Here is a 22674-nt window from a genome sequence, read left to right as displayed (position 1 = left end):
ATTTGGGGCGGGAGTAGCTCAGGAGGTAAAGCTCTCGTCTTGGGATCAAGAGGTCGCAGGTTTCGATGACGCTGCTATTGGTTAGTTAGTGTGTGGAAAAAGGAAAGTGTGAAGCACATTGTAATGCGCTCTGGGAGGTCTTCATTGACTTGAAAAGCGCTATATAAATGCAGAACATACATACATACATACATACATGATTTGCTCACAGAAGTGCCTCTACCACTTTACAAGCCAACCACTACAGGTCATCTCTGTTTACAAAACCAATATGGTGTATATACATTGTAAAGTAATTACAATGTAATAAATAAAGGTCAATGTCAATTAAAATGGCAGATGAGTAAAATGCATGCACCTAATTGCATCCCCTATCATCCTCCACAATAAGTAATTTCGTAAGATAAATGGATTATGAGAAGGAGTAAAAAATAATACAAAAGAAAAGACCGTTTTAACGACTTAATTGGGAAGACTGATTAAATTTGAACTTAACCTTGACTCTCAATGTTAACATAAGGAACCCTTGGCACATTTCCAGGGATAATGATAGCTGGTCATTTTCCACTCAAGGAGCAATTATAATCTTCAAATGTGGAAAAGAGGAAAAAAAACACAGACCGCTCTTGAGAGTTGTGTGATAGCCTTATAATTGGAGAAAAGGAGAATAAAACATTTCAGAAACGACTATGCACTTGCTGCCAATGTTTTTTGTAGTGCAAATGTTTTACCATCAAAGCTTTGAGTGACCAAAGGGATGCAAATGAGGTGAGATTAAAATATGTGTGCGTGTGTCTAACGTGGGAAATCTCCATACAAATTTGGAAATATAGTATGAATGTTGCAAAATGAACTCAAAATGAAATAACATAAGTTTCTTATGAATCATTTTGAAGAAAAAAAAAACGTTTTTGACTTAACACCAACACACCCTTATCAAAGCAGATGTGTTTAGGTTACCAAACATGTCAAACTATCTGCTGGCATAATAGATCTCCTCATTTAAACTGTAAATTATATGTTACGAGCAAATCACCATATTTTCTGCACCAAAAGGCGCGCCGGCTTATAAGGCGCAATCCCAAATAACCTTTTGCGATATTTTTTTTATATATATGTAACCGCGTTGTACGTGTCCCACCAAAGATCCACATTCACGCTGGACTGGATGATGAGGTTTTTATTATTACAGTTTCTGCAAATGGATGAGTCACAACATTAGCTTTTTCTGCTGGGTTTGATCTCTTTGATCTCTTTGTAGTACTCTGGTTAAACTGACAAAACCCCGCCTCCTGGTCACATGTTAGAAGCCAAAACCAAACCCCACCCCATACCAGCAGATGGCACTGTTAGACTCAGCATTGCAGGACATTTACCAAAAACTATACACATATTTTAGCAGGAATTTCAATAAAATAAAAGTTATTATTACACCCGTTACATACACCCCCCTGAAATTCTGCTAAATATGGGAGTGCTACACTAAAAAGAAAAAAAATCACATGCCAAAAAGGCAAATACTGATGAAAAAGAGGACACGAAAACTGGTACAGTATTACAAGGAACAAACTGAAGTGCATGTCAGTTCTAAAACTCTCCCAAAAAGGAGTGTGAAAAGAAAGGAGGCGAGCAAACTCCTAACTAAGCACAGACTCAAAGATGCCTGTTACATCTCTGAAATATCAAACATTGTTCCTGTAGTTGTAAGTGCTCACATAGGCACAATTCTTGTTTCTTACTCAAGCTTTGTTACTCAAACTGAAAGTGCATCTCTACTGAACTTAAACTAGGAACTTGCAGATATTGCGGACAGATGATTGTCACCTACCACATGGTCATTCATCTGACAAATAAGACGAGTAGGAGGCCTGATGGACTGGCGGACCCTAAGACCATAACGGTTAGGTTGAGCACAAATAACCTGAGCTTGAAGGTCTGGGGCAGTCAAGTCTAAACAGTCAGTATCAGGGGAGTCTGCGTCCAGATGGTCAGTGTTCAATGGGGTCTCGTCTGGGAGACCCATACCCAAAGGGATCATGTTTTCAGAGCACTGTGATGGGCTTTCCGTACTGTCACTTGAAGTATGGTCAACATCTTGTTCGGGGATGTGCTGACTTCCTCGACTGGATGTATCATCTGTGAGAGAGTCGGACTGGGCATCAGATCTGCTGTCTAGTGAGTTATCCTTCACTTCTGGATGAACTTGCTCTTCACCTGCCTGTATCACCCAGTTTACTGTACGGACATCACTGTCTTCAACCGCGTCAGGTAAATCAGGGCATACATCACTTCCATGCATAGCAGCGTCAGACTCTGAGTGTTCAGATTCGCTGGCCAGATCATCCTCACAGGGCAAGAAGCTAACAGAGAGCAGCAAATTCCTGTGAACTACCTTCTCTTTGCCCGTCAGACAATCCTTGACTCTGTAGACATTGAGATCAGGCTTGACTGATATGACTTCATACGGGGTTGACTCCCACTTGTCTGCAACTTTGCGTTTCCCCGGGACACCTCTGTTGGCGATCAACACCCGGTATCCCACGACGAGAGGTGATCCTTTGGCCCTACGGTTGTACAGCTTGGCATGACGAGTCTGTTCTCTGAGAGTATTCCTCTGTACAATCTGAGCAGCTTCATGTAGATCTTTCTTCAGATGGCGTACAAAGTCAGAGTAGCTGACAACAGCATCATTGGTATTAGCATGTTGAAACATGACATCGACAGGGAGACGAGGGATCCTACCAAACACTAGGTAAAACGGTGCAAACCCTGTTGTCTCATGCTCTGTGCAGTTATAGCAGAATGTGAGCTGCTGCAGCATTTGTGGCCACTTTGCTTTGGGCTGAGGGGGAAGGGTTCTGATCATATCTCCCAATGTTCGGTTGAATCGTTCTGCGATGCCATTTCCCCTGGGGTGGTACGGAGTGGTATGGGATTTCTGCACCCCTGCCATCTCTAGAAGCTCTTTGATCAGTTTGCTCTCAAAATTAGCTCCCTGATCAGAGTGGATACGCCGTGGGAAACCATAGACAAGGAAGAAATCCTGCCACAGACGGCGAGCAACTTGTTTGGCGGTTTGATTTCTGCAAGGGAAGGCGTGCGCCATCTTGGAGAAATGATCAGTTACGACCAGGACATCTACAGACTTGTTCTCTTGCTCAGCAGTCCAAAAGTCTATACAGACCAACTCCATAGGCTCAGAGGTGACTATGTTCTTGATTGGTGCACGGTTGTGTGGTTCCGGTGTTTTCCCTACTACACAGCGCTGACAGGATTTGACATAATTCACAACATCACGTTCCATGCCATTCCAGAAGAATCGTTGCCGCACCAGAGACAAAGTACGGTTCTGGCCTTGGTGACCTGCTGAGTCATGTAAACCTTGAAGGACTTTCTGTTTCAATGAATCAGGCACCACAAACTGGAAGATTTTCTTGGCCATGTGAGGATCTTTCCTTATTTTGTAGAGCATGCCATTCTGTATGGTGAGTCTGCTCCAATGCTTCAGTAGTTTCATCACACTAGGCGACTCGACAGCTCTCTCACGCCTGGTAGGTCTCTTGTGTCTATGCACAAAGTACATGGTCCTGCTTATTGTGTTGTCCTGTTCTTGTAAACCAACAAGCTGACTCTGTGGGAGTGCCGTTGACTGATCTCCCTTCTGCAGAAGATTGAAGTTGGCGTCTGTTCCCATCACTTGACCCACGCCACCAGTGGACTGAGCACTGAAGACAGCAGCAACCTCTTCTGATGTCACAGAACCATTGGAGCCTGATGGATTAGCCCTTTTTACTAAGTCGTCTGATGTCCCAGCACTCTCGTCTACAACAGCGTGACAATTGTTGGATACTCTGAACACCTCTTGCACAGTACTGTTGTTCACCCTGTTGACTTGGTCCAAGAGCGAAGTATAGGGCTCGGTAACAAGGCGATGACCCACACATGACCGTACAAATGGCTCACGGCTCAGAGCGTCGGCTACGATGTTCTTTGGTCCAGGAATGTACTTCAGGTCAAAATTGTATGCAGCTAGCTTCGCTACCCACCGCTGTTCACACGCATCAAGTCTTGGTTTGGTCAAAATGTATGTAAGTGGGTTATTGTCGGTCCACGTGGTAAAGTGTCTTCCTTTCAACCAATGGCTGAATTTATCACATACCGCCCATTTCAAGGCAAGAAATTCGAGCCTGTGTGCAGGGTAGTTGAGCTGGGAGCGAGAGAGCGTCTTACTTGCAAAGGCGACTGGTCTGGCTACTTTTCCACCAGGTGGCAGCTGTGACAGGACTGCTCCAATCCCATCAAAGGATGCGTCGACAGCCAGAATAAACGGCGCATCAAAATCTGGGTGGGCCAGAGTGACACCTGTCACAAGGTCGTGCTTCAGTGTTTCAAAGGCGTTCTGGCATGCATCGGACCAATCTGCAGGCGTCAGCTTCACTTGACCTTTCTTGCGGGCTCTCTTGCGCTTATGCTTGTCACCAGATTCAGATGTGAGCCTGAACAGAGGTTTTGCCTTCGCAGAACATGCTTCAATGAAGCTTTGGAAATACATCACCATGCCTAGAAAAGATCTGATTTTACTAGGGCATGGCGTCTTGCCATCCGACTCCATTAGATCAGTGACTTGTACGTCATTTATCGCTCTCACTTTCTCGGGGTCAGTCCGAATTCCATCCTCACTGATGACATGCCCAAGAAATTTCACAGTCCGTCTGAGGAAAAAACACTTTTTGGGTGCGAGCTTGAGGTTGTGTTCCTTAAGGCGAGTAAACACCATCTGCAGGCGTTGGAGTGCAACTTCCTCTGTGGGGGCAAACACCATCAGATCGTCGAGGTAACATAATAGGCTCATGAAATTCTGATCACCAAATATTGACATCATCATCCTCATAAATGTTGCTGGGCTGTTGCAAAGTCCCTGAGGGAGCCGGTTGTACTCGTGAAGGCCGAATGGTGAGGAGAATGCCGTGTACTTTTTGTCGTCAGGGTGCAAGGGGACATTGTAGTAGCCTGACGTCAGATCCATTGTGGAGAAAAAGGCATTTCCCCCAAGTGCGGCCAAAGCATCAGCTTGATGCGGTAGTGGGTAGGCATCCTTTATGGTTCTTGCATTAAGCCTTCTGAAATCAGTACATACCCTTAGTTCTCCATTCCGCTTCCATATGAGAACAAGCGCAGATGCATAGTCGCTAGTCGACTTCTGAATAATTCCTTTCTCTTCCATCTCGTTCAGAGTCGTCCTCAGTTTTTCATACTGACTTGGTGGTATACGTCTGTAGGGTAGACGGAACGGCTTATCATCAACAAGGTGGATACGATGTACAAACTCTTTGGCCTCTCCACAGTCCATCTTATGGCGAGAAAAGATTGACTCGAATTGTTCGATGATATGAAGGAGCTTGTCTTTACACTGCAGCGAAACCTCACATGACTTCAGGTCAATGTCTTGCAGTCCCAGAGCTTCCAATGCACGCATCATGTCCTCTTCTGACCTGGGTCGGACCTCTTTGCTCTGTACACTCTGCACGTTGCACTTGACCTCCTCTGCATTGGGCAGGTCTTCCGCTGCGATACAAGGAGACACATCTGCAATTTTCCTGTTTCTTCTCAGCACCACAACTCTGTCCGTGGGATTAAAGACTTTAACAGGCACCCATCCATCTCCCCAGAGTGGAGTAACAACTCGTCCGACAAGGACTTGTCTGGGCGCAGCCTTTGATTGGGTTGGCTCAACGACCACTGTGCTGCCCACAGACGTCCCGGCCAACTCAGATAACTTGCCCCAAATAACGTACTCGGTCCGTGGATTCAGCGTCACGCAACTCTTGATTTTTACTGTCCCTACTTTGTCTGGAATGCAGTCACCTCTCCATCTCTCTGTGTTAGAAAGCATTGACAGGAATTGACTGTGGTTATCGGACAGACCGTTGTCAGGAGTGGAAACTAATCTCCAGTAGCCATCAGTACTTTTCAATTGAGTCAAAATATATTTGATGGCATTGCTGCCAAGGATCATCTGTTCGGTCTGGCCTGGCACAACCATTACTGGTATTATCATTTGGCACCCGTAAACTGTGACGTGAATGTCGTACATATCTCTGGGAGAAACTTGGTGTCCACCGCAGCCTACAATGACATAATCATCGGCCGTGTAACTCATCATATCAGGGAATTGCTGCAGGAGGGACTTAGCCGTGTCCTCACTTACTGTACAAGCCATCGACCCGCTGTCCAACAGCGCTCTGAAAGTGGGGCCTTCTTGCACAAGTACAGGTGTGTAAAACAGTTCGTCAGTCTCCGCTATTCTCTGAAACCCCTGAAAGATCAGCTTCTTCGATGGAGGTATCTTGTTGCTATACAACTCATAAATTGATTTATTGTCTTGCATGTCAGGCTTCACATTAGTGGTGGGAGGTATACTCAGTTGATCTGCACTGTTCTCCCCTAAGCGCAGATCAGTTAGTTTCCCTGAGGCAGCGGGACAACTTTCGTCACTGGACAATCACGTCGAGAATGCCCTGGGGCATGGCAGTGAAAGCAAAGGTTTTTGTCTCGGCAATGAGAGAGAGCACTGTGTTCGACTTCTTTGCAAATGATACATGGCTTGGCAGTGAAACCATTTATTCTGACTCCAGGTCGCCTGGTTGGAGCTCCCCCTCTCTCTTGAAACTGGTTCGAAGTAACACGTATCAGAACTTTCTCCAACATACTAATAACGTCCGTTAGAGAGACATACTGTGGGCTCGAAGTCTGAGGTGGCTCGTGCACGAGGGTTGGACCATGGTTCACCTCAGCTTTGTGTACGGCAATTTCCGCTCTATTCGCAGGTTGTTGTAGGGAATCTGCTTTGTAGCTCTTCTCAGCGTGGTATTCATTCAGCACCTCTAGTACCTCACATGCTGACCACTTTTCGATGGTTTTTGATCTGTAAGTGAGTGCCAGTTCCTTGCATGGGCAGTTCCGAATAAACATGCGAGTAACCTCTATTTCAGGGTTGTCAAATGTTTTGCCCTGCTCACTCAAGCACTCAGAGGCAAGGTCAGCTGCTCTGTTTAGTCTCAGCCAGTAGTCATAGGGGTCTTCCTGGTCTTTGGGCAAAGTTGAATAAAAGTCAGCTAAAGGGACAGCAGAGTACTTGGTACAGCTAAAGTATTTCCTGAGAAGACTATAAATCATGTCAGGGCGGGTATAGACGTCTATATTACTGTTTCTAATGCTAAACCTAACTACATCTTTAGCTTTTCCTCTCAAATGTATAAGGATTTCCTCTGCTTGCTCTTCAAGTCTCACATCACTCCTTTTTATAAATGTCCTCATTAGATCTTCCCACTCATGTATTGTTATTGAGTCTGAGCCATCCCCAATAAATGACGGCGGTTCCTTAACCTTTCTCTGCGTTACCACCTGACTCAATCTGTTTGCTTCATCTTGTGTGGCAGCAGCGTTAGGTGCTACTATATTACGTGACTGTATATTTGTGAATATGCTATCAGCCAATTTATGTCCTATCTCCTGAATAATATTTGTCATCTGATCAGCTACACCCTCAGAAACGTCACTTGTGCTCTGAGTAAACATGTTTCAAAGATGTAAATAAGTCAAAATCGCCTGCGTAACACGTCACTGTATAGCAGTTTTAAATACTGTGAGCTGATGGCTTTATGAAATGATGTGGCAGGTAGGACAGTCCTCGGTTCGGAGAGCTTGATAGAAGTCACGGGTCACGGCACCAATGTAACCGCGTTGTACGTGTCCCACCAAAGATCCACATTCACGCTGGACTGGATGATGAGGTTTTTATTATTACAGTTTCTGCAAATGGATGAGTCACAACATTAGCTTTTTCTGCTGGGTTTGATCTCTTTGATCTCTTTGTAGTACTCTGGTTAAACTGACAAAACCCCGCCTCCTGGTCACATGTTAGAAGCCAAAACCAAACCCCACCCCATACCAGCAGATGGCACTGTTGGACTCAGCATTGCAGGACATTTACCAAAAACTATACACATATTTTAGCAGGAATTTCAATAAAATAAAAGTTATTATTACACCCGTTACATATAGGGCACCCTGGACTACAAGGAGCATGGAATTAAAACTACAGTGACGGTATTCTAAGTCCCTGCCTTGGACCTCAGCGCTTACCCAGACTTTCTTTCTGTGAGTTTTATTCCTACTTGATGGTCTTCCTTTCCCGAGATCTGGTTCCTACTGTATCAGTTTCCTGATCCCGGCCAGTCCACTCCCTGCCCCTGCTGACTGGCACCAAACTGGTAATAAACTCTGTTCAACTGCTTCCGTCTCACATTTCATGCAGCCGCTCTCTAGATTGCTTTTTTACACTGAAAGGAGGTGCCCTCCAATTTTGTTGTACTTTTGTATATTGACATAAAATAATTTATTTTACTGTAATTTAGTTTTTATTTGTGTATTATTTGCCCTCATGTAGGTTTTAGATGAGAGGATGGTGTCATAATAGTTTGTAGTTTGCAATAGTCTTTGATCTGTGCAGCCCTTTGAGACTCTTTGTGATTAAGGGCTATACAAATAAACATGACTTGACTTGACATTTGTAGGCCTATAGTTGGTCTTTTGTTACAGTTGTACACTCTCAGTTGGTAATAACGTCATCTCAAGGTAGGTTTACATGTCACTATGTTTAAGGGGCCGGTCACACAGCCGTTTGCGGCTGAATCACGGCTAAAATTTTGCATTTTTTTTTTTGCCCGTGGTTGCCCGCGGTGGAAAATGCGCAAAATTGGCCAACCGGCTGTTCATCGGTGGTATGCCCGCAAAACAGACGCCGGCGACTGTTCCGCTTCTTCATCGCGTTATTTTCTCGTGTGGACCACGGGTATAAAAGCTCCCGAGCCGGTGTTGTGCCCAAATCTGACTCCTACGCAACACCCGCACCCCGCCACCCCCCTCGCGTGAACGCGCATTCTGCTGCGATCGCTTTTGACTTTTTCATCCGCGTTAACAAACGCATTTTGTAGAATACGATCGCACTTTATTGTTTGAATAAACGCGTTATATAGACTAGGATCTCCCAATTGTTATAATTAGCTCGCTTTATTGTTTTAATAAGCGTTTTATATAGAATACGATCGCTTTTGTTTGAAGCGCAGCAGAATGCGCGTTCACGCGAGGGGGGGAGGATTTACCGTTCGATTACGTTCACAACAAAAACAAAGACGGAATGGTTTAAGTTGTATTACATTCCCAACAAATGCAAGACGAAGTGGTTTTGGTTATATGTTCGCCATTACATTCCCTAAAAGTGAGATAAAACGAGGTAAAAGTGGTTGTAGTAGCGAGGGGATGCAAATCTCGGCAGGGATGCATTTCTCGGATAACACCGGGCTGTAGAAATCATAACCGCTCAAGACACAGTCCCGTGAAGATCAAGATTTCAAGCTATGGCATCATTTTTATTTTATTATCTTGAAAAGAAATGTCAAGAAATAAAAATGGATTAAGACGAGGTCACTACGCTGACGGGGATCCATGTTCACCCCCTTGACGTCTCGAGCACAACTGACGTGTGCTCGGCAAATCGCGCTGTATATACACGGATAAAGGCATTTGACTGTCACACGCGTAACACGCTAATTTCACGTAATAACACCGCGATACAGGCGCAGAACATGCTATTACCATACTCCACCCACGATTACCCGCTGAAATTTCCCGTCCTACCCATGTGTAAGCACGCCCTGGCCTCGGCCAGAGCACGTCGTTCCGCGTAATTTCCGCGTCATTACCTCGTGTTGACCACGTGTGCGGCACGCGGTTTCACACGTGCTCAAACTTTTGAGCAGCTCAAAACTTTTTCGCGCGGCCAGCCGCGTGTGAATTTCCGACCGCGAGTAAAGCACTCGCTGTATCTCGTCTATATGGCGGTCTCTAAACGTCCAACAGCGCCCAACAGTGTCTGCTTCACGGCCAGAAATTTCTGGCCGTGGTTCAGCCTCGATACGCTCGTGAAAGGCTGTGTACCCGCGCTCTGAAGAATTGAACAGCGCAAAACTTATTCGCGCTGCCACCCGCGCGCGAATTTCCGACTGCGTGTTAAGCACTGCTGTATCTCGTCTGTATGGCGATCTCAAAGCGTCCAATAGCGTCTGCCTCACAGGCAGAAATTTCTGGCCCTGATTCAGCCGCAAATGTCTGTGTGACCGGCCCCTAAGTTCTGCCCAAAAACCAAACTAGCACAAAAATTAACTTCTTTGAAATCGAAAATTGCATCAAAATTGGAATGCAGGTCTGATAAATCACAATTAGGTTTTTTCCCCCAAAATAGTAAAGCCTTACTGTCAGAGTATAAAGAAGCTTTACAATAACGAGAACCAGATGATGAGTCAGATCAGGAGGTTTCTCCTGATACTCATAACCATGGAAACCAGTAAAATCTGTTTAATGCAAAATAGTGTAATAATGAGCTATGAATTAATGCCTTTTCATGTATCGTCTATAAGATCCGGCGCTCTCCTTGAGTGATCTGTGTTTGATTCCCATTGCATTTATTGTTCTGCAATTGTGAACAACCAGTCATGTCCCAGGCGGCCAGGTAGGTCGGTTTTGGTGCTCTTACCAATGTGATTTGATCCCCATTGCCACCATTGTTATGCAATTGTGGTAAGCGATAAAATGTATCGACTAATCAATAATTACACAAATATAATAGGCATTTCCAATTTTGTCCGCACCCAAGGCGCACATTCACATTTTGGTCAATTTGAGGTGTTTGGAGGCGTCTTATAGTGTGAAAAATAAGGTAATTGACCCAATGGTTTCTGTATTGTATAAAATGCACCTAACATTTAATACCTAAACTAGTGCAAGACTTCAAAATGTAGTCAAAGATTAGAAAAAATCATCCACATGAAACAACTTTAAAATTTAGACTTTGCCTCTCAAACCATGGAAAAATGGCATTCTTTCATGCTTCTGGCATTTGTGCATCGGGTCACAGATCTGAAGTCATCCCACCAGCTGCCCACAATTACACACTCCGCCCTACATCAACAGACTGACCGACCGTTCATGAGAGGAATCCTGACTGTTATCGCCACATGACACTGTCAGCTCGACATTGCTAACTCAACAGCCCAAATTTCGTTTTCACAAAAACACCCCGTCACTTTGGAACTCTCAAACGAATGTTCCGTAAATTCCAGAATACAGAGCGCACCTGAATAAATTGCTCAATTTTGAGAACAAAACTGAATTTTGTCTTTTGACAAGCAGCACAACACCGTGCCGCCCCACACCTCAGACAATTTTCAGCTGCTTCATTTTCAGTTAGGTCCCGAGTTGTTAACGTCATGTGTTTTCAAATCCTTGAATGCTTTTTAAGCCCTTTGGGTTGCAAGCTCTATACTAAATAGGTTTGATTGATTGATTGGTGTGACCATCAAAGATGGTGATTACATAGATGACCACGTATTTACTACTGTACTAAAGTAAAACGTAAATGAGAGCTGCGTTGCACCCCCGCGACCCTACTGAGGATAAGTGGTGCAGATAATGGATGGATGTTTTTTTTTTTTTTAAATGAAGGAAGGTTTTTTTTTACCACTAGCAGGCACAAAATATAACACAGTGTCTCTTTAAGGTTATTATTCTTTTGTATTTTTCAGCTATATTTTATCCTGTTTATTTAAAGAAACATAAATTCAGAAGACTTGAAATGGATGAAATGGCATGGACTTAAATAAATAAATACAATAAAAAGCAGTCCTCCACTCGGGGGTAAATTATCATCATCTTGGATATTTTTACTCATTTCGAAGATTTGTCATAGTTTATTCCCTCGAATGACTTTTCGTGTGTGTGTGTATATATATATATATATATATATATATATATATATATATATATATATATATATATATATATATATATATATATATATATATATATATATATATATATATATATAAATTACACGGAAAATGTTTCAGACAGGAGTAAAATGGTTTTACTGAGATATAGCCCAAAGGCTTTTGGAACTGTCAATGAGTTTTTTACCCTGTGGAGTCTGGGTACAGGAGGGAGCAAGGAGTGCGCCCACCTTTTTTTATGCATTCTAGTCCGGCCAAGTTTTTGGGCTCCTCTATCTATCTTGAAATTGGATTATGAGACAAAAACATATCCCTGTATTGCTGAAACAAAGGCAATTTTCAGAGGATGAATTGGAATAAGCCTGCAAGAAGAGAATGCAATTTTTCAAAGAGATGATACAACAAGGCAATGGGGGCAAAAACATTCATTTTAAACCCCATTTAATGATTTCTATGCGATACCTATCTCTTCACTCCACGTTGATGTCATTTGTTGTTTATGAATTCGACGGGATCGTTGGTATTTCATGTATCTTTTGCTTTTTTATTTCAACCTCAGGGCGGCTCCAGAGTAAATGGGTCATACTGCAATAACCTTCAGAGAAGGTTCTTCATTTTTAATAAGAAGACACGTCCAGTGTGAGTGCCACAACTGGCCTTTGGGCAAGAATAAAAAGACTATTGCTGTCTAATCCCAATCCACACAAGGCTATCTTGGCAGACAGGGAGATTATTTTTAGATCGTCCTCATTTTTTTCACTTTTACAAACGGGACATCTCATGTTTCTTTTGCTTATTTGAAGTAAATATTTCATAGCATACTTGGCCTCTTAAATCCTCACATTGAAAAACCTCAACTGTGTGTCAGAGCATTCACACAAACACTTATAGTTTAAAAATAAAACTTTGCGATATGCTAGTCCCTTCGCTCACTATACATGTCCAGTATTTCCCACGGATCCCTTCACATTTACCATTTGCAAAGGAGTGCTATTTGAATCATTATAATACATTTGCCACCTCAGCTGATACCCCGTCTTCTGTTGTCATGGCAACTCTCAGGTAAGTGGAAAGGAGTGCTTAGTTTGCCACGCAGCATGGTGTCCGTTTCTAAAAGTGGTGACCCTTTAAAAGCAAACACCCACTGACGTGAGGAGGCAACCAGGGCCATACGTAATTTGGAAGCGCAGGACTGAAAATCCGATAAATCTTGTATTTTGTGGGCTTTTTTGGTCTTGAGTAGGCACTTGAAGAGCAGTCTTGTAAAACCTGGCACATATAGAATGAGGAGGAATCACCTATTTCTCACCCTCCCTACTCTGCCTCTCATCCTCCTCTTCTATCATTTGCTTGTATTTGAGCATCGATATCCTCCCCCTCTCATTGCTCTATCGGACTGTCATCTTTCACACGCTTTCCCTTTTATACCTCTCTTCATGCCTACCTTGTGTTTTCTCTGGGGCATTACCGTGTCTGGTCTAAGAGCGAGTCTCCTGACAGCTGTCTGTCCTCCTGTGTGTCACCATCAGAGACAGGTATTGTATGGAAAGAATAGTAATTGTGATCGTTTGGCCTCCAAAAAGCTGAGCACAAAGTCAGTTCCCTCAGGCTGCTCGGTTTGCATCCTTTCATGTGCTCTACCCGATGCTCACTGTGGTGGAAAGGGAAATTAAATATCAAAGCCGGAAAAATAAGGTGTGTTGTGGGATCAGGGGGGAAATATTACACTTTGAAATTCTCAGAATGTTTGTGCCTGTGTGTGTATGAGCAGCAGAACACACAAACACAAACAAAAAAAGGAATCCCTGTGAGATTGAGGGGCTACATCAGTCACATTTTGTTTTCCTTGATTTGTTTGATAGTTAGTACATCGATTAAACTGAAAATTACTACCACTAAAAGCTAGCTGTCGCTGTTTGTTTAGGGTGGACCCATTTACTTTGGGGGCTTGCTTGTAGAATATAAGAAACACACCTATATTCTACATCTTATGTTGACGTCATACTCTTAAGGGAGAAGGACAAGCCCAGATGTTGCACAGTTCATGCATTTCAAGCCATCCTGAGAGCACTTAGACCTTATACATGCCATCGTTAAGATCTTGCTTCGTCGGTCAAGATTTAGGGGCAGGAAGCTGCCAACTGGACATGCTATTATTACCTATATTTAATGTTAATGATGACTGTGTGTTGTTTGTTGCTCCCCTTGCATCATCAATTGAAGCATAGTCATCCTGGAAGGGGGATTACCTCATGTGCGGCCCTCCTAAGATTTCTTCATTTTGCTCTAAATGAGAATTGTGGGGTTTTTTTTGCCCTTATGTAGGTTTTAGATAAGGAAATGTTGTAAAGGTGGTCCGCGCAGCCCTTTAAGACTTTGTGTGAGAAGGGCAATCTAAATAACCATGACTTCACTTGTTTTATGTTTTGTTTTAGGTTATTAACATAGATAAAATGTTTTAGTTATTGTGTGTACATATATTTGTTTAATCAATTTGAACAGTTTTAACCTGTTTCTCTCTTGCCCTCATATCTTATTGGCCTATTAGCTCCCTCAAACTTGTGTGGTGTTGGTTTTCTCCCGTTAGGCAGTGCGTACTTCATTTATTTATTTTGTCTTTTGATCATTGTTTTGTCAAATCTTGTCTGCGTCCATGAGGTAATGTTCTCAAGAATTTTGTTGAGTCCTCACCTGTTCTTATTTACACCACGTCCGTTTCTTGCTTCGATAGTAGGTTGTTTTTGTTTTGGGGACTAATTCCATTATTTATTTTTTGTAACCTACTTTAGTTCAATAAACAAAACTGTTTTTGCCCACTAGCCTCCCTTCCCTCACATTCCCTGAGCCGAACCTGACATACTCTCTTTCGGTTTACTAGAAATGTGATGAAGTGTCCCTAAAACTGAACATCACCTAAAGTGTGGTCAAGTTTTGTTAATATTTCTTCTCAAAAGTCCGTCCTGAACGATTATGTACCGCAGTTTACTCATTTATTTACCATCTGTCCACACGCTGAAGACATTCCAGCATCTTCACTGAGGGTAAGGAGTCATAAACCTTCTTAAAAAGCATTAGACAAGGCCATTGAATTATTATGGACACATGGCCAGGAACGGTAAAAATCTGGGAGTATATCTGAAGGAACTAATTAATTTTCACCAAAGGCTCAACTATTTTAGTCAATTATATCATTCATAGTTTGAAAGTAAAATGACACTTATACGCAAGCAGTAAAACTATACATTACTGAACCAAAATATCCAAAAGTAAGAGCTCAAACAAACTTACACAATGGGACCTTTGGGCTTAGAATCCTTAAGACACTGTTGACAATGATACAAAATATAGCTATTATTACAGTTAGCTATCATGGGTTCAGCCTGCTAAGGAACTTAAATGAAAATGATTTAATCATAGACAATATTAGTGCTCGCCAAACAACTCACAATAGACACAAACTATGATTAAATAATCACTCGATAAACTTCTTTCAGTTAAACAGATTGAAACGAGAACCAACTTCTGTGCAATAAAAACGTGCATAAAATATTCACATTTGAAATGGCATGATCTTTCCTCTGACATTGTTATCAAATTGTTTAGAAGGAGTAACACTATTTTAGGCATTGAATACATGTTTAACCAACTAGAAAAAGTGCATCATGTGATAACTTGTTTTGTTTTCCAGTGATGAAATTATATTCAGCACTACCGTTTCTCTTAGTACCTTAAAAAGTCTTATTCCAATAAGGAATAATTGTGTTGATTATAAACAATTATTCGTCTTATTCATTTAAAAAAACAAATGAAAATGCAATAAAAATATGTTAATATGGCAGACGACAGACAATTTTGCTTATTACTGATAAGTATTTGTTTATCATTTATTTTGTAGTAAAATAAAAATGCAAGAAAAGTTACAGTAAAAAAAGAATAACTACTCAAAATTATCAACAGCATGTGAAGGTGGTATTTCTTCTTGTTATTATTATTATTATTCTCATTATAATTATTATTACTATTTAAATGATGCTTCAGGACTATCCAGATTGATATCGCAATTTGAGGGACAGAAGATAAAAGTTCTAGTTCTAAAGTTCTATAGTACTTGTGGCAAAAAGTTTGAGAAGCACTGTTATTTGCTAGATCTTCCAGGCTGTATCACTTGTCCTGGGGTGTTTCTTAAAAGTAAACGAGTGCAAGCTAAAACACCATTGAGGCGGCTATCAAGCACACAGCAAGTTCCCACAGTTTACAAGGAAAACACTCATAAATGTTTCACAAGGAGCACTTTTACCACATTTGGCGGACGCAAAGAATATGAAGAGCGGATGAAGTGAAGCTGACTGCCCACATCAAAATTGTTTATATTTCGAGGAAAAGTTTATCTTCGTGTGCTGAATTTTTAAACAGGGATTGAGTGCTGGGGATTTAAGTGTCTATGCATTGAATTTAAATCCACACGGACTAGGTATTAAATAAGAAACGGTTTGTATAGTCTAGAGCTGGGTCGTCACCGGCGTAAACAGGCTGTGTTTTTCCGAGGCTCTTGTCGTACGAGAAATCAATTCTAATCTTATTTAAAATCTCGTCTAGCGTAAAATGGGAAAGGCAAGCAGAATTAATTAAAGGCGTTCCGAAACTGATTTTTTTTTTGTAGTAGACACAGAACATGTAGGGTTCCCACTACAAATTATACAAATATGTTATACAAATATTCCATGCGTCAGGGGACTTGAGGAATGTAGTCTCAAAGTTGAGCCATCTGGCTTGTTAGCTGCTGAGCTGTGGAATTATTGAAGGAACACAACACTTTAAAAATGCCGAATCCCATTAACACAGCAGACTGATTGTAAATGGTAAATTGTAGTGAACAATTAATGCATACTGCTCATTTCGGCTGAGGGGTAGGCGAATTTGGCTTTTCCTTTACATACACCGCGGACAACTTCGCCTTCGGGGGAAAATGTAGTCGGCGGCTGCTTGCCTTAGTTGCAAGACTTTGCGACTTAATATTGATCCATATATAAGGCGCACTGTATTATAAGGCGCATGGTCAGTTTTTGAAAAAAAAAAAAAAAAAAGGCTTTTAGGTGCGCCTTATAGTGCGGAAAATACGATATATATTTTTTTAAGCATTTTTGAAGGGGGGCGTTGCTACTTCGCAGATTTTCACTTTTCGCGGGTGGTTTTGGTCCCCATTAACTGCGATAACCAAGGGATTACTGTACACCAATGATATTTGCACAGATTTTTCTTTGCAATTTTTTTTTACTATTTTCCCAAATTTCGCATGTTTAAGAATTTAGGATTATCTTTGGAGTAGCTTGCCTGTATAATGAAGCTTCCCCTTTCATGGATGTTTGAGACAAACTGGGTCAGCTGCTGTAACAGTTAATTAATGCATCTAGGAAAGCAAACACAGCTCAAGGGTTCTAGCTACTACTATTTTCAAGACACTATAAATGAGCCTTAGGGCCAAAATCTTAAAAGAGTCACGTGTAATGGGTGATTTGAGTGTCTTGTGATTGTATTGAGATTGAAGAATTTGGGTGGAGCAAACAAAAATTGAGCGCAATCTTTTCTTAAATTTGGATCGGGGAGGGAGGGCGTTGTTGGATAACAGATGGGGGTAACTGTTACAGTGACTCGGCCGATAGCTGGAAGAAAGCTACAGAACAATAGTATACTTTTTGGCAAACGTAAAATTGGGCAATTTCCTGCAGCACATTAGACAAGGTCTAACAGCACACTGGTTAAGAAACACTGAAATAAATAATAAAAGTGTATATAAAGTCTATATTATAATGTGAGTCTTGTTTTGTTAAGTTACACATTCATAAATGTTTGTATTATCACAACAATACATTTGTATTTAGTCTAGACAACATAATAATGTTAAACAACTGAGTAGCTTTGTAGTTTAAGTACCTGCTAAAGTTTCGATAGAATGTATTTCAAAATCCAAATGAACAATACCAATAAAATCACGGGTTGAGAAAATGACACCCTGGAGTACTTACTTTATCTTTCTTTTACCACTAAATGAGACACATCAGCTTTTTAACGTTTTCTGGTGTTAACTAACTAGACCTTGTGTTTCAAATTACTTAAGTTTCAACAAGCGCTGATACGAACCCTGACATCTTAATTATGCCAGCCTGAGAAAACACTCAGTTTTACGTACCAGTACTGCAAATATAAGTGAGTTAATTCAAGTCAAAGTAGTTAAACATGGTCTCAAACCATCATTTGATTGGTATTGTTAATTCTCTACGACAGTACATTCTTAACTACCTTTATCTATTTAAACCAACAGGACAGCCATTTATCATTTTAGATTATCATGTCGTAAAAACACAAATGTAATATTTTGCTAACAATTTTTTAGGGATGTGTACATGTATGCATTAACAAAATAAATCTAGAATAACGCCAGAATTGGCGTGATAACAATCTTGATTAAAACATTTAATCCGTGGCAAGCACTAATAGAATCAGAATCACTTGTCATCTATTATGGCAACACATATGTCAAAATGTCAAATTAATAATTAAGTGGCCTCGGGTTTTGTTTGCGACATGATCTGGAAAGTACGAAAATTGATTTTTTGGGGTAGGTTATGACAAGAGGGAGATGACGGGACTTTGACTTTTCTATTGTTATTCAACATTCTCTCATGTGACCTTAACGTTTCTCACTCCCACAGTGTTTCTTTGTACATATAATGATCTTTCAGTTTAGGGATGAACTTGTCTCTGACATTGCAATCTAATTGTTGTGGCGATACACACTTCATCACCGAGATGGGTAATGCATCTTAGATTTCATCAGGGTCTCACAATCAATATTCATGAGCATTCATTCTATTATCATTGAGCACAATAGCAGTAATTGTGAACTAATTTGTATTGAGTGATTATATTAGTATAAATTAGATTATGTAGCGCGACTTACGAGAGCGTTTTCTCCAGCCGTCCTGCAGTAGAACCGATGATTTCTCCAAGGGTGCAAAAAGTCTGGCCCAAAAAATCCTGAAAACAGAAAAGACAATGGGTGCGACTTAAAAAAAAAAAAAATGAGGTGGTAGAGCTGCACTCGATTATATTCTGGGACACAAGTCTACCATGATTAAAAGTAAAACTTTTTTTTAGCACTATTTTTTTGTGCTATATACTGATAGACTGACTTTGGGTCAAGGGCAGATAAGGAACCATCTCAATCCAAAAACAATTTTAAGAGTGAAAGCTCCGGAGTGAGGGTCGGCTCCAAATTCAAACTATAATCTAGGAAACATAAGTACAATTTGCTAACTGCTCTGCCATGTCCTAAGGAAGTAACATTTTTATTCTTTTAGTTTAAACTTGTTATACATTCATATAAAATGTTTACCACTTGCTAACATTCATTTGTGCAATAGAATCAGATTATTCAAAAATCCAAAGAACTACATTAAATAGCAATACAGAATTAATGATGCATTTTATATGGTGCTTAATTGGACACTGAAAGATGCTTGACAGTGAATGCATTATTCATTCATTCACATATGCATACTTTTGTAGCAATAGGCAATATTTTGTGACCAGAACAGCCCTAGGGTAGACTGACGGATTCCAGGAAATTATTTTTTAACTTATACATGGTATTACTCATTTATTTTCATTCTTAGCATCTTGTTACTTAATATCAACATGCTAAATTAAAAAAAAAAACAATGAATATGAAGTGAAAATGGAAATGGCTTATGTGCAAAAATAACCAAACACACTAGGCCATTGGAAGCTGATGGGCCCTGTGCAATATCAATCAATTGAGGCAAATAATTCCCTTTGAATTTGTGGTTGTGGTTGTTATCCCCAAACTATGCCTTTCATTTGTTATATTACACTTGTGTAAACAAGCTACTGGATCTCAGCGCTGCTTTCGACATAGGGACCCAACATATTGCTTGATTGTCTTGAACAATTGATTGATATCAAAAGTACTTTCATTGTTTAGGACCTACCTCTGAGAGAGGTCACAAAGTGTTAATTATTGCAAGATGGCCTCCGAACCTTTTGGTGTCACGTGTGGCATTCCACATGGCTCTGAACTTGACCCCCTCCATTTTAGTATTTATATGCTTCTGCTCAGTTATATTATCCGCAAGTTTATAATTTTCCATTGCAATGCAGATGACATGCAACTGTATCTGCCATTGGAGCCAACTTCTCTTGTGGAAATTTGGAGGCCTGCCTTACCTATAGAAAACAATGGATGTCACTTAATTTGTGCCTTAACTCGGAAAAAAAATCTGGATGTTTATTGTTTTCAAGCTCATTGTTACTACTTGTTCTAAAACACTGCTTTGAGCCTTGACAAACTTAATATCACCCAGAGTGACATGGTCAAAAATCTAAGTGATATTTGATTCTAATCCGTCGTTTCAGTTACATGTGAATTATATTTCTAGAATTCATGCGTTTCTTACTTTGCGTCTTGATTTCTGTCATGTATTGCTCTCTGGTCTTTCAATGCCTAGCATTAAACGTTTGCAGCTGGTTCAAAATGTGACGGGGAGACTTTTGACTTGGACTAGAAAGTTTGATCATGTCACTTAAATTATAGCTTACTTGCACTCGTTCCCTGTCCAATTAAGCTGTGATTTTAACGTTCTGTTACTAACATTCGAAAATGGGCATGGTCTTTTATCTTTCTTATTTAGTCATGCCCTATTTTCCTGCTCAGAGCCTCCGCTCCAAAAATGCTAGTCTACTTGTAACTCCAAGAGCCAAGGAGAAATCTTTTGGTGTTCTTCATTCCTACCCCAGTGCTAAGGAATGTCCTGCCCCCTGAGGTAAGATCTGCAACCTCATTGAACGTTTTTAAAACAAAACTTCATACTTTTGTTTTCCTGTCCCTTTGGCTGCCTTGCTAGTGGCTGATGGAGGACGAGAGCTTGATAGATTCTGATCCCCGTTCTCAAAATGATTTAATGGCAGGGCAAGTGGCGAGTATGAAGGCAGTTAAAAGCAAAATGAGCGTCAAAAATGCGATTGAGACTATCTTCTGTGCTTTGGCTGTTTGTGGTGTATATGGAGCCAAGGTATTTGAACCAGTCAACATTTTTAAGTTGAGGGTTTTCATCTGGAAGGATTGCTGCGGTCAGGAGCTTTGTTTTCTGAGTACTAATGTTCATATGAATTTGAGCAGAATTGCATCGCGTTTCACAGCCCATTGGATTTTATCCAAGTTGTCGCCAAGAATGACAATGTCTTTGGCATAGTTAAGGTCTGTTAGTTGTAAATGGGTGCCCGCAGTGATGGCAGGAAATTGCTGTTGAAGGTGTCCCGATAAAGGCATATTTGAACAGCGTTGGTGAGAGGGAGATTTCTGACCATAGGAGCTAACCTTAGTGTAATCGGCAGTTTCAGTTGGACGCTATCTGCATGCATGATCTGCCAAAGTATTCCACAGTCAACGGAACCAAAGGCCGCTTAAAAGTCGATAACACAGTCAATGCTCTTTTGCTGATAGGATCAACGGTTGTCGAGTACCTGGCGGAGAGTGAAGATATGGTCAGTGCACCCACGACCAGGCCAGAAGCCACATTGATTTGGTCTTGTGTGCATGTCTCGTTGATGTTTAAACCACTTCAGCAGGACAATACTGAAAACTTTTGAGGCAATGTCAAAAAGGCTTAGTCCTTGGTAGTTGCTGCAGCATCGTATTCCGCATTTCTTGAAGAAGAGGACTGAGATGACATTGCTCCAGTCTTGAGGAAGTGTTTTGGAATCCCACACCAGCTGATGATTCTATGTAAGGTAGAGGTGATTGATTCAGGACTGGCTTTGAAAATTTCAGCAGGGAGACAGTTCTCTGTAGCCACTTGGTTGTTCTTCAGCTTTTTGTCTATGTCCATAACTTCTTCCAAAGTAGGAACAGGTGTGTTACTGTCATAGACATCATGGGGATTGCGCTTTATTTGGGCGAAATGAGGCGCCTGGGATATGTGATTAAGAAAGGTAGCAAAGTGCTCACTCCAGTATTGAAGGCGATCAGCTAGGTTGGTGATAGGTTGGCCTTGCTGGTTGATGATAGTTTTTCTGGTTCCCCCAAAAGGTCTAGTGCTGGACCTATTGACGTTGTACACTTTTCTTGTGTTGCCACAAATGTGGCTTTTTCCAAATCCGTTGCAATTCCACACCAGTAGGCATTTTGATCGTCCCTTGCTAGAGCTGTTTCTTTCCGCAAGTGGTTAAAGTCATCATCGTGCAGCAAGCACATTCTGTTCTCTTAGCGCAGGCATGCCAGGCGTGGTTGGCCTCAATTTGGGATGCAGCTAACTCAACGGGTGGAGCCAGATCAACCGTTCTGTGGTGATTTCCGTATGAAGTACAAGTAAGTAAGGCTGGTGGCAGGGTCAGGTAGAAGGATGAACCAGGATGAGTAAACGGACCAGTATCTTGAACTGACACATGCCAAGCTCAGCTGCATTGAGCTATCTGAGATGGGATGCTAAAGCATTGCTGTCTTGGACTTTTTGGACAATTTTAGATGTTTGTTGTTGATGTTGATTATGTATTGTGTATTGGTGCCCAAGCAACATTCATTGGATCCTGGTAGGGGGTTTACCTCTTGTGTGGCCCATCCTCAAGGTTTCAGTTTTTCCTTTCCAACAAGCAGGTTTCAGATCGGAGGATGTTGGAATTGTGGCTGTTGATTGATGGCTATGCCACTAAAGGTGACTTTAAGAGTTCATTTTAATATATGGAAGCGTATATATCTGATGTTTATGTATTTTACCACATAGTCGGACACATTGCTTCCACATTATTAAAACTA

General features: G+C 41.3%; 1 protein-coding gene across 1 annotated transcript in view; it reads right to left on the bottom strand.

Moving 5' to 3' along the window:
* LOC148369794 (copine-9-like) overlaps positions 1 to 22674 on the bottom strand; it is a 163387-nt gene that overhangs the window by 84496 nt on the left and 56217 nt on the right. Inside the window, exon 6 of the mRNA XM_088331991.1 lies at positions 18805 to 18881. Within this exon, the coding sequence (XP_088188117.1) occupies positions 18805 to 18881 (77 nt within the window). The remainder of the gene's footprint in view (positions 1 to 18804; positions 18882 to 22674) is intronic.

Source organism: Urocampus carinirostris, chromosome 3, assembly GCF_059441175.1.
Source record: "Urocampus carinirostris isolate Australia breed hairy pipefish chromosome 3, RoL_Ucar_1.0, whole genome shotgun sequence".
Classification (NCBI taxonomy): Eukaryota; Metazoa; Chordata; class Actinopteri; order Syngnathiformes; family Syngnathidae; genus Urocampus; species Urocampus carinirostris.
The sequence above is the reverse complement of the archived record's forward strand: the minus strand, read 5'-3'. Positions and strand labels throughout refer to the sequence as shown.